General features: G+C 42.1%; 1 protein-coding gene across 1 annotated transcript in view; it reads left to right on the top strand.

The window, feature by feature from the left end:
* ANAPC4 (anaphase promoting complex subunit 4) overlaps nt 1-6,901 on the top strand; it is a 34,095-nt gene extending 27,194 nt beyond the window's left edge. Inside the window, exons 24-30 of the mRNA XM_082237373.1 lie at nt 340-378; nt 465-566; nt 787-864; nt 2,915-3,085; nt 3,991-4,114; nt 5,997-6,240; nt 6,671-6,901. Coding sequence (XP_082093499.1) covers nt 340-378; nt 465-566; nt 787-864; nt 2,915-3,085; nt 3,991-4,114; nt 5,997-6,212 — 730 coding nt within the window. The 3' untranslated portion in view covers nt 6,213-6,240; nt 6,671-6,901. The remainder of the gene's footprint in view (nt 1-339; nt 379-464; nt 567-786; nt 865-2,914; nt 3,086-3,990; nt 4,115-5,996; nt 6,241-6,670) is intronic.
* Nucleotides 6,902-12,326: the final 5,425 nt, after the last annotated feature.

Raw genomic sequence — 12,326 nt, 5'->3', positions numbered from 1 at the left:
AGGCCCTCTGCCTGGTTCCCTGTAGCTTGGCTTCTCGCAATGAGGGAACCGCCAGAAGGCCCTCGGCGCTGGACCTCAGTGTCCGGGCTGAACGATGGGGGTGGAGACAAGGCTGTTTAGGGCTTTAAAGGTCCACACCAACACTTTGAATTGTGTTGACCTTGTGTTGGCCTAATACCTCCCTCTTGCCCATGCTGCTCACATGAGGACGTACTCTGAGAATGAATCTGCTATTTGCATATAGGATTTGCATATCATGCTTATGTAAAATACATTTTTAATGTTGTACACTGCCCTCGGAATTAAATAATAAATATTCTTCTTTCTTTTCCACTTTAGTGAGGATCCAACATCTCAGCTCTTCAAGTTGCCCTTTTTGTGAGCATGTAACTATTTTTCTACATTCTATTTACCAGGTGTTACGGTTTATTTTTTACTTACGGGTATCCAAATTATCATTGCAGGTGGAATGATAAATCATCCAATTTGCATTACGTTTTGTTCACGATGTTAGAAAGCTCCATATCTAAAATATACATATTGAAGAGGCATACAGACACTTCAAGGTATGATAGAATAAAAGGTGTATTTTAAGCTTTCCGTTGGATTTGTTTTAATTATAATTTTTTGTTTACATCTAGATGTAGTTCTGCAAAGCCACTTTCATTGCATGGCACGGGCCTAGATAACAGTTTCATTGATTTAGCTGTGCATTTTCACATATCATGTAATGTCTGCATAAAATACCAAAGATTTGGTTCATATGGTAACTTTTTCCACCCTTAGGTCTGCTGATAATGGGCTACTCGCTGTAGATTTTGGAAATTTTCTAAACATCAGTATTAATGAAAATTCAGGGACGAGGTTGGTATATCTAAAAATGCCTAACTTTCAAAAGCTAGCCAGATAGTAATTTCACCAAATTATACAGTGGCACCTTGGTTCTCAAACTTAATCTGTTCCGGATGTCCATTCCAAAACCAAAGTGTTCCTTAGAAAGTAATGCAAAACGAATTAATCCGTTCCAGTCTTTTAAAAACAACCCCTAAAACAGCAATTTAACATGAATTTTATTATCTAACGAGACCATTCATCCATAAAATGAAAGCAGTAATCAATGCACTGTACTATAAAATAAATAAGACAGTATTGTAGGTGATAAAAATGAAAATTTAATTTTTTTCTTCCCTGCAGTGATGATAGTCATTGTTTGGATAGGGGGCTTTTATCCATTTCTGCACTCACACAGTCAATCAATCGATCAATCAGTAGCTAAACTGGGTTCCACACAGTCACAAAAAGAAATTAACCCCAAAAGCCTCAAAAACAAAATTGCAAAATAAATAGCAAAAACAAAAACGCCAAACTTAATCCGTTCCGGAAGTCCGTTTGACTTCCAAAATGTTTGAGAACCAAGGCGCAGCTTATGATTGGTGCAGGCGCCCCGGAAACAATTGCTGACAACCGCATCGGACGTTCGGCTTCCAAAAATCGTTCGGAAACCAGAATACTTACTTCTGGGTTTTTGGAGTTTGAGAACCAAGGTGTTTGAGAACCAAGGTACCACTGTAACTTGATTAGGCAAGTTACCTTGATTCTAAAAAAGAAGGATGGCAAGATTTTAGGGAATGATCAATGTTTTGTTCTGAGCTGCTTGCAAACGTTTGTTCTGATGTAGGCCACATTGACCATAGTTAGTCATAAGCAGTGATTTACCATAAATAGGCAAGCCACACATGCTTTGCTCATCTTCCCTAGCACTGGGAGGAAACAAACCACAATCCTTGGCTTAATGTTACCTAAATTGTGTCACGCAAACCACAAGAATCATCGAATCCTGGAACTGTAGAGTTGAAAGGAACCCCGAGGGTGATCTAGTCCAAATCTCTGCAATGCAGGAATCTTTTGCCCAACATGGGATTTGAACCCACAACACTGAAATTAAGAGGCTCCTGCTGTATCTCCTGAACTATCCCGCTTCTCCCCTTCCTTGGCTTCAGAAAGTGGGTTGTTGGAGGCGAAACAAACCAGTCTCTGGCTTGTGGTGGCCGGAGATCATGATGCTATAGCAAAATATCCAGCACCGTATTTTTCGCTCTATAGGACGCACCCGACCATAGGACGCACCTTGTTTTAGAGAGGGGAGAACAAGAAAAAAAAAAAAACCCCTCTCTGCCCAGCATCCCTTCAGCGAAGCGGCAGGAGGCGCTGCGCAGAGGGGGAGAATTCACCCCCCTGTTTCCCCCCTCTAAAACAAGGTGCCGTTTAAAGTGCGTTCAGTCGCCTTCAGGCGGCTACCTTGGAAGCCTGGAGAGCGGGAGGGGTCGGTGCGCACCGACCCCTCTTTCTCTCCAGGCTTCAGATTCCTTTCGACCTGCTCTTTGGGGCTGGCGGGGGAAAGCCCACTACCAGCCCCAAAGAGCAGGTCGGGGAGCAGCGGAAAGGTGCGCAGCCTTCCCGTTGCTCTGTGAGCTTCTCGGGGCTGCCGGGGAAGCCCAGAGCTATGGCTTCTTTAGCCCCACGCACCCTCTCCCGGCTGGAGAGGTGGCGCGTGGCTATGGCAATACCCCCACCTCCCGCAAAAGCCCACAGGAGCCGTGCACCCTTTAAGGAGCGGGGGCTCCTGTGGACTTTTCTACGAGGAGGGAGAAGGGACTGACTGGCTGCGTCAGTCCCTTGTCCCTCCTGAGGGAAATCCCGCAAGAGCTGCGCGGAGCTTGTGTGCGGCTTTTGGGGGCTTTTCCTGCCTGCCTCCTCCCTGCACTCGCTCCATAGGACGTACACACATTTCCCCTTCATACGGTAAAACAGCAGGAGTATTGCAGCAAAATACATTTCCGCACTGAATGGTTTTCTTGGTGTGCATCACTTCCTTGACCACAACTAGAAAGCTTTCGCCTTATCTTGCTTATAGTTGTTACAGTTGCCTCGATGCCCATTTCTACGACGACGAAACGATCACAGTAATCCTTGCGGAGAATTCAGAACAAGAGGGAAAGGAGAGGATTTTGGCCCAGTTGCCATTGTCATCCGTATATACCAAGGAAAACCAGGGTTTGGAATTCAGCTGGAATTCTGCTCAAAGGTATGGATTGGACTTCCAGTTTTTATCTGAATCCTTTTGCATTAAGAAGGATGCAGGCTATTAGAAAGGGACGCGGGTGGCGCTGTGGGTTAAACCACAGAGCCTAGGACTTGCCGATCAGAAGGTCGGCGGTTCAAATCCCCGCGACAGGGTGAGCTCCTATTGCTCAGTCCCTGCTCCTGCCAACCTAGCAGTTCGAAAGCACGTCAAAGTGCAAGTAGATAAATAGGTACCGCTCCGGCGGGAAGGTAAACGGCGTTTCCGTGCGCTGCTCTGGTTCACCAGAAAGCGGCTTAGTCATGCTGGCCACATGACCCGGAAGCTGTACGCCAGTTCTTGCGGCCAATAAAGCGAGATGAGCGCCACAACCCCAGAGTCGGCCACAACTGGACCTAATGGTCAGGGGTCCCTTTACCTTTACCTAGGCTATTAGAAACAGCTGAACTGAAATGACTGCACATTCCCAAGTAAATGGCAAAATGTTGTTTCTCTTGGGTCAAGCGTGGCTCTTAACTTTCCTAAATGCCATTGTAGGTAGCTTTTAAAGTAGCTTCCTTCTACATACCGTATTTTTCTGTGTATAAGACGCCTCCATGTACAGTAAAGGCAAAGGGACCCTTGACTCATGATCTGGTGCATCTTATAGAGCGAAAAATACGGTATGTGATGAAACCTAGGTCATAGACTAAAGCAGGCATCCCCAACCTTCGACCCTCCAGATGTTTTGGACTACAATTCCCATCATCCCTTACCACTGGTCCTGTTAGCTAGGGATCATGGGAGTTGTAGGCCAAAACATCTGGAGGGCTGCAGGTTAGGGATGCTTGGAGTGAAGTTTCAAATTTCCATTTGGAGTTAACAAGGAATTTGTAGTCTTAGCATCTTTCTTCTCTGGTCTTAACTAGATTGGATATGCAATGTGAGGACATTCCTACACAGTCTGTCACCATCGAGGGTCAGTGGAGGGTTTTGGAGAACATGAAAGCCCAGTATGTTGCTGTAAATGGCATCCGAAAAGTTTCCTGTGTGGTGAGTATCTCATGGATAGATTTTGCATTTGACCCGTTGACACCACTGTGTTGACTGGGAGTCGTTCTCAAGTCATTTTGTATAGGACTGCAGGCCTTGTTTTTCTGGGGTCATGAGTGAAGATATTGGACTGACTCCCTCAGCAATGAAGAGCATTAACCTATATAGTAAAAATAGTTCAGTTATCATCTCTATTGGTACAGGAACAGTATTCTGCTGCAGTGAAGATGTGGAGAACAAAAATTCTTTGCTATTGCTTTGCAAATTCTTTTTATGTAGGTTGAAGTGATGTATTGTATTTCTTTGATTCTGAAGTTTTATGATCATTGTACTACATTTTTTACTCAGAAATTGTTACAGTTTTCACAACACAATAAAATTATATCGAGAACAAACGAAATGAAAAGGAAGAAAGAGAAACGACAAAAGAAAAGAGAGGAAGGCAGAGGAAGGAAGAAAAGAGAGGAGAAATAGACAATAGATATAAACACAATTATATACAGTGGTACCTCAGTTTTCGAGCATCTCTGAAGCCAAATGTTTCGGTTTTTGAACGCTGAAAACCTGGAAGTAATTGCTTCCATTTTCGAATGCTTTTCAGAAGCTTCCACTGAGTTTTTTCCCCAATTTTCCCCATTGAAATTGCAGACTTCCCTTTGCACTTCGGTTTTCAAACGGTCTTCTGGAACAGTTTGAAAACCGAGGTACCACTGTATATAGATCCCTCTATTCTAATTCTACCCTAATCTTCAGTCCACATGCAAAGGAGTGAGTCTTCCCAGCTCCCACCTGGGAAGTTTTCCTCAGTCTCACCCCCTGAGAAAAACCCACTCTTTCCTGCCTCCCTCACAGACCCCTCCCTTCTGACCGCCACGTATCTGTACGTAACTTATTTTATGTAAATTACATTAATAGAGCAATATAGAAAATAACCATCATAAAAAACAAAGAGAAAAGGAAAAAGAAAAAGCAGATTAAAAGATAAATGAAACTTTCACTTCCCTGTCTGCCAATCATTTGTGTATCAATTATTCAAAATATTTAACATATTTTCTTTTCTAGCCTTTATTGGCATAAGTTAAAACAGTAGAATCATATGATGTCATCTAAACACATTGATAATTCAAACACATACAATATATAATCATATACAATATACAATCATATACAATATATATAATATAATATAATATAATATAATATAATATAATATAATATAATATAATATAATATAATATAATAATACATATAATAGATAAACATATACAATAGGTAATCACCAATGAATAGATCAGGCAACTTTAGATTTAGCATTAAAGATCTTGGCTAAGTAATAATAATAATAATAATAATAATAATAATAATAATTTATTATTTATACCCCGCCCATCTAGCTGGGCTTCCCCAGCCACTCTGGGCGGCTTCCAACTAAATATTAAAATACAGTAATGCATCTAACATTAAAAGCTTCCCTAAAGAGGGCTGCCTTCAGATGTCTTCTAAAAGTCTGGTAGTTGTCCTCTTTGACATCTGGTGGGAGGGTGTTCCACAGGGCAGGTGCCACTACTGAGAAGGCCCTCTGCCTGGTTCCCTGTAGCTTTGCTTCTTGCAGCGAGGGAACCGCCAGAAGGCCCTCGGCGCTGGACCCTCAGTGACCGGCTGAACAATGGAGGTGGAGACACTCCTTCAGGTATACTGTGTTGAGGCCGTTTAGGGCTTTAAAGGTCAGCACCAACAGTTTGAAACCCCGAAACAATATTGTACTATATGTTGTACTACGTTTTGAACGTTTATATTTTTGTCGCTGCCTTGGATGGGCTTGGCCCATAAAGGCAGCTATCGGATCAGTAAAATAAGACCTATCTTTAAAATGTTCCCTTAGCTAAGTTCGAACCTCCGGCACATCCGAGTGTTTGAAATGGACGTGGAAGATGATGGAGAGGCGGAGGAGGAAGAAGAGGAAGAAATGGTCTCTCAGGCAAGCGCGGGCGAAGAGGAGCCCCGCCCGTCTACGAGCAACCAGGAAGAGAGTGTCCTTGCTGGCTCTGCTGAATTAGCAGATGAAACAGGAGAACAGGAATCGAGTCTCAATGCGTGAGACAAAACTCCCGGTTCATTAGCTGCAGGTGGGCAAAACTCTGGCCATAAACTATTCTGAGGGGAATTAGCTTGTACAGGAGCTGCAAGCTGGTGCTTGCGTCTTAAGCCTAATTTCGCTCTTCCCTTCCGGGAGCAGGGAAATAAACAACCGAGTGGCTGGATTAGCACCCCCGATTATGGTTCGTTTAGGAGGAAACAAACTATAAGCACCAGTAGGGATGCAACACGAAACCACTTCTCCACTCCAGGAAGAGGAAAAGGGAGCTGGGAGGGCTTGAGATGAAGGCAGATCTCAGTTCCCTAACCTATTTGATGGTCAGTGTTTCTGTCCAGGCTCTTACGTGTTGTAGAGAAAAAGGAGGAATATGGCTTTACTCTCCCAGACTAGTTTATAAAAGGCTTTTGTGGGTATGGAAGCATCCCTGACTCTTCCTTTCTTTTCCCAGTGTTTCCCAGTGCTGCTTCTTGCTTCTGAGTTCCCTGAATAAGTACAGCGCTGGAAGAAAACACACCCATATGCAGCCAGTTCATCCTGCAAACACATATCTGCCCTTTAAACTTAAGACAGTGTTGTGGTTCCAACGCTTCCCTTCCAGTCCCACTGCAACATGAGAAATGGGCTTTAAACGTGGCATTTTCCATCTGTATTTGTAATGGATGGTAAATTAAACAGTGATATTTTTTCTGCAGTGACGGTGTTGCGGTTTGTGCTTTTGATTCCACATTTTACTAATTTGTAGTTTAGGTCCGTGGTTCCCACACGCCCCACAGCAAGGCCATTTTATTTTTTAGGGAGGTAATTGGAAGCTTGTTTAGACCAAGTTAATGGCCTTTTAGGCTCCCTCCACGTGAATAGGAGTTCACTGTTTGAATAATAAGAATTACAGTGATACCTCTGGTTACATACAGGTTACAGGCTAACCCTGAAATATTACCTTGGGTTAAGAACTTTGCTTCAGGATAAGAACAGAAATCAGGCTCTGGCAGCGCGGCAGCAGCAGGAGGCCCCATTAGTGAAAGTGGTGCTTCAGGTTAAGAACAGACCTCCAGAACGCATTAAGTTCTTAACCCGAGGTACCACTGTATATGTCATGGGGGGGGGGGATATCAGGATTTTAGAGATACTTAGTTGGGCATGCCCAAAAGTTGGGAACCACTAGTCTAGGTGTTTTCTAAAATTTATAGTCTAAGGTGGGTGTTTTTTTTAAAAAGCTTTCAAATGTGAAACAAAAATCTATAAAACAATGAAATGTTTGCCTGTTGCTCAGAAGTCAACTCCTTGCCCCCAAAAGTGTTTTGCTGTTATTTTAGGATGTACCACATGCACATTAAGCAGAACCAGTCTTCTGCAAAAGCAGAGAACTTTTAGCAGTATTTTCTAAAACATCATCCAGAACTTTGATTTACTGGACCTTCTACTATTGGTGCTCTCCCCCCAGGGTCTGCAGAGAAAGTGGTCATGTTACATTATGATTTAATATATGATGTTGATGATGATGATGATAATAATAATAATAATAAATTTATTATTTATACCCCACCCATCTGGCTGGGTTTCCACTCTGGGCGGCTTCCAGCAAAATATTAAAATACAATAATGTAAATAAATACATACAGTGGTACCTTGCAAGACGAATGCCTCGCAAGACAAAAAACTCGCTAGACGAAAGGTTTTTTTGTTTTCGATTTGCATCGCAAGACGAAAACTTTTCGCGACTTTGTTAAACCGTTAAAACCGTGCTTCGCAAGACGAAAAATTCGCTAGACGGCAAAACTCGCAGAACGAATTAATTTCGTCTTGCGAGGCACCACTGTATTCTGCGCTGGAGATCAATAGTAATAACCCAGACCATTGCCTTTATTATATATATATATATATATTATATATATATATATATATAATAAAATATATATATACACACACACACATACAGTGGTACCTCGGGTTACATACGCTTCAGGTTACAGATGCTTCAGGTTACACACTCCACTAAGCCAGAAATAGTATCTCAGGTTAAGAACTTTGCTTCAGGATGAGAACAGAAATTGTGCTCCGGCGGCGCGGCGGCAGCGGGAGGCCCCATTAGCTAAAGTGGTGCTTCAGGTTAAGAACAGTTTCAGGTTAAGTACAGACCTCCGGAACGAATTAAGTACTTAACCTGAGGTACCACTGTGTATGTGTGTGTGTGTGTGTGTGAGAGAGAGAGAGAGAGAAATTAAAAGAGATTTTATACAAATAAATTTATATAGGATTGCAGCCATTCTTTCAGGTGGTTCTGCTGTGTGTGTGTCCTAGAATGCACTCGGATTATTGTCTTCTTAAATCATCTCTGCAGATAAGCATCAAGGGCAAAGTTAATAGTGCGCACTTATCGACTTTGTTTGTTTTGGACCGAACTGATGGCTAGACCTACAGTTTCCATAGGCTAGCCTTAAAAAGACGGTGGTTAAAGTGTTATCATGAGCTGAAGAATAATAAACATTTATTGCTTCACTAGACACGGCAGAGATTCCTCTTTAGAAGTAGTTGTAAAGGTGGAAAAGGTGTAGCTGGTCTTGAGAAACTTGTATTGTCAATCATTTCCCACAGCAATCATTAATTCACTTGTGTTCTGTAGTTAAATTTAAATGTACTTGTAGTTGAAAAGGATTTGTAGATCAAAGGAATGTATGAACTTTGGGTTGTTTAGGATCAAATAGTGCAGACAGCTCTGAATTTTTTCACATATTGCCTTTGTCCCATAATGTTTAAAAGATGTCTTTCCAACACACACACACACACACACACACACACACACCTAGAAGCACGCTAAATATTAAATTTAAAATAAAATGAGTCTTCCTCTTTTACTACTGGCAAAAGCTTGTGAATTGTGAATCATAGATTGAGAGATTTGCATATATAGGATGACAACGTAGCTCTGCTAAAGTTTTCTATAAAAAGTTCTGACTCTAGCAGTTATTTCTCTCATCCCATATCAGTAAAACTGATGTTAGTATTTGGGGGAGGCGGGATTTAAGACAGCAAAGCCGTCACAAATATTGGCTAGAAAGTCCTAGTGTGACAATTTCAGCTGTCATCTGTCTTGAGCCAGCTTCCCTTATGACAGAAGTCCGAACAATATAGATAATTCTGTGGTCTGGACAAACCGTGGCAAGCTCTGATCTCTGCCTGATATTACAACTGGGCAGAGCAATCCTCACCGTGTCGGAAACTGGTGGAACTGGTGCCATCTTAAATTAAGGTAGCGTAAATTGCCCCATTCCAAAATTCAGAAGTGGGCTATGAGCCAAACTGAGCCTGAAAACAAGTTTAAAATTGAATTTCACTTAGAATTTCACCTTTTTGGCATTGGCAGTACAGTGGTACCTCGGGTTAAGTACTTAATTCATTCTGGAGGTCCGTTCTTAACCTGAAACTCTTCTTAACCTGAAGCACCACTTTAGCTAATGGGGCCTCCCGCTGCTGCTGCGCCGCCGGAGTACGATTTCTGTTCTCATCTGAAGCAAAGTTCTTAACCTGAAGCAATATTTCTGAGTTAGCAGAGTCTGTAACCTGAAGCGTATTTAACCTGAAACATATGTAACCCGAGGTACCACTGTAATTACAAGTTGTGGAGGGCGTTCTAGTGCAGTGTGAGAAAACTGCTTGCATACCATGAGAAATATATTAAATTTAAAGTCTTCTGTGCTCCTAAAGCACCCCTTCATAGAGGGAATGCAACTCTGTTACCTCCTTCCAATCACCCTCTGCTCTGGGGATGGGCAAATTTCTCTGCTAGGGGCTAGGGATGAAAGCATTTCTTCACTCGCTCAGTGCAGATACAGCACAACTGCATATCCTAGGAGAAGTTTGCCTGTTGCATTCTTGTATAAAGCATCGCTTCTGGGCCTCTTGCCTTGGAAGCAGGAGCAACAACATTCAGAACAGAACATTTGTACAGAAACTGAGGGTGGACTTCACCACGGTGAATAGCTTTCACAGGCTCTAAAGGTAAATCAATTAGGATGCAAGAGCAATGCATTTTTACCATTTTCAATTTTTTTAAAAAAGGGCCGTTGCTATCAGAAGTTTGGAAATACCGAGGTAAAGTTTTGAAATACAAAGGCTTGAGAGCAATAGTGCATAGAGGAAGAAGGCTCAAAAGAAAATTTCTACAATGCGTCCCTGTGGTTTTATTTATTTATTTATTAAATTCCTATACCCCTTTATATTTTTAAGAAAAATCTCAAAGCAGTTTACGGCACATTAAATCAATAAAACATAAATAAAACCATCTGAAGTAAGTCAAATATAGAGTATACAGTCAAAGCAACGTGACAGAAAACTAAAATATTATCTTAAAGATTTCAGAATAAAACATTACACAGGAGGTCAACTACAGAATACATATTTAACATAGTAGGCCAGGTGGGAAGGGCCTTGCAGGGAGCTGGTTTTCTGACCACATCTGCCGTTTGCTGAGCGAATGGTGACAAAACACACGGAGCGTGATTTTCAGTATGCGTGCAACCATCTCAGCGCATAGCTATGATGTGCTGGAAGTTTTTAATGTTTGAAGTTTCATCGTGTTTTTAATATTTGGTTGGGGGCTGCCCAGAGTGACTGGGGAAACCGAGCCAGATGGACGGGGTATAAATAATAAATTGTTGTTGTTTAGTCGTGTCCGACTCTTCGTGACCCCATGGACCAGAGCACGCCAGGCACTCCTGTCTTCCACTGCCTCCCGCAGTTTGGTCAAACTCATGCTGATAGCTATGAGAACACTGTCCAACCATCTCGTCCTCTGTCGTCCCCTTCTCCTTGTGCCCTCCATCTTTCCCAACCTCAGGGTCTTTTCCAGGGAGTCTTCTCATGAGGTGGCCAAAGTATTGGAGTCTCAGCTTCAGGATCTGTCCTTCCAGTGAGCACTCAGGGCTGATTTCCTTCAGAATGGATAGGTTTGATCTTCTCGCAGTCCATGGGACTCTCAAGAATCTCCTCCAGCACCATAATTCAAAAGCATCAATTCTTTGGCGATCAGCTGCCTTTATGGTCCAGCTCTCACTTCCATACGTCACTACTGGGAAAACCATAGCTTTAACTATACGGACCTTTGTTGGCAAGGTGATGTCTCTGCTTTTTAAGATGCTGTCTTGATTTGTCATTGCTTTTCTCCCAAGAAGCAGGCGTCTTTTAATTTCATGGGTGCTTATTATTATAGGTCAGAGCCAAGCATGTCATTCTTTCCCTCAAAAGAAAAGAAAAAATTCCTGATTGTAATGCTGACTGCATTAGACACTGACTAAATTAGACAGTAGACCATTGGCGAGACATGATAAACACTTCACGGGTTAAACAGGGTATTAAATATTAAATATATAGGGCTTTCTGTAGATTCTCATAGGAACAGAGCTGTAAATTCTTCTCAGTGAGTACGCCTAATTGCCCGCTCTAGCTGAAGAGCTAAGATTGCGTCCAATATAACAGTTGCTGACAGAAATTTGCTGGTTAACAGAAACTTGGGAGTAGCTAGGTGATGGAATACAAAACTTGGGTATCGTTTCAGCCGAGATTTTATCTTGGTGTTTATTCAATGCTTCTAATTACACGAGCTGAAAATGCATGAAAAAAAATAGAGGGGCAAGCAGAGAGGGTTGCCTTTTTCTTATTTCCACTGGAATTAGTGATAGAAGGAAGCGTCAGTGGGTTTTATGGGGCTGCTTGCGAAAGGGTCCCTGGGCAGGGTTTTTAAAATGAGCAACATGTACAAAACAAATAACAAATGCTGGAAATTTAAGGAAAAAGAAGGTACTTTTTACCATATGTGGTGGGAATGTAAGAAAGTAAAGGACTTCTGGGAAATGATTTATAATGAGATTTTTTAAATATTGAAATATACATTTGCAAAAAAATCAGAAGCGCTTTTACTTGGTATAGTAGGTACAGAGATTTACAAGCATGATAGAAAAAATTGTTTTTATATGCGACCACTGCAGCAAGAATACTATCAGCCCAGCGATGGAAGCAAGAAGAACTACCAACTAAAGAGTGGCAGATAAAACTGATGGACTATGCCGAGTTGGCGAAATAACCTGGGAAAATTTGGAACCAGCAAGACCAGACTTTCCT

The sequence above is a fragment of the Podarcis vaucheri genome, assembly GCF_965113315.1.
Source record: "Podarcis vaucheri genome assembly, chromosome: 9".
NCBI lineage: Eukaryota > Metazoa > Chordata > Lepidosauria > Squamata > Lacertidae > Podarcis > Podarcis vaucheri.
The sequence above is the reverse complement of the archived record's forward strand: the minus strand, read 5'-3'. Positions and strand labels throughout refer to the sequence as shown.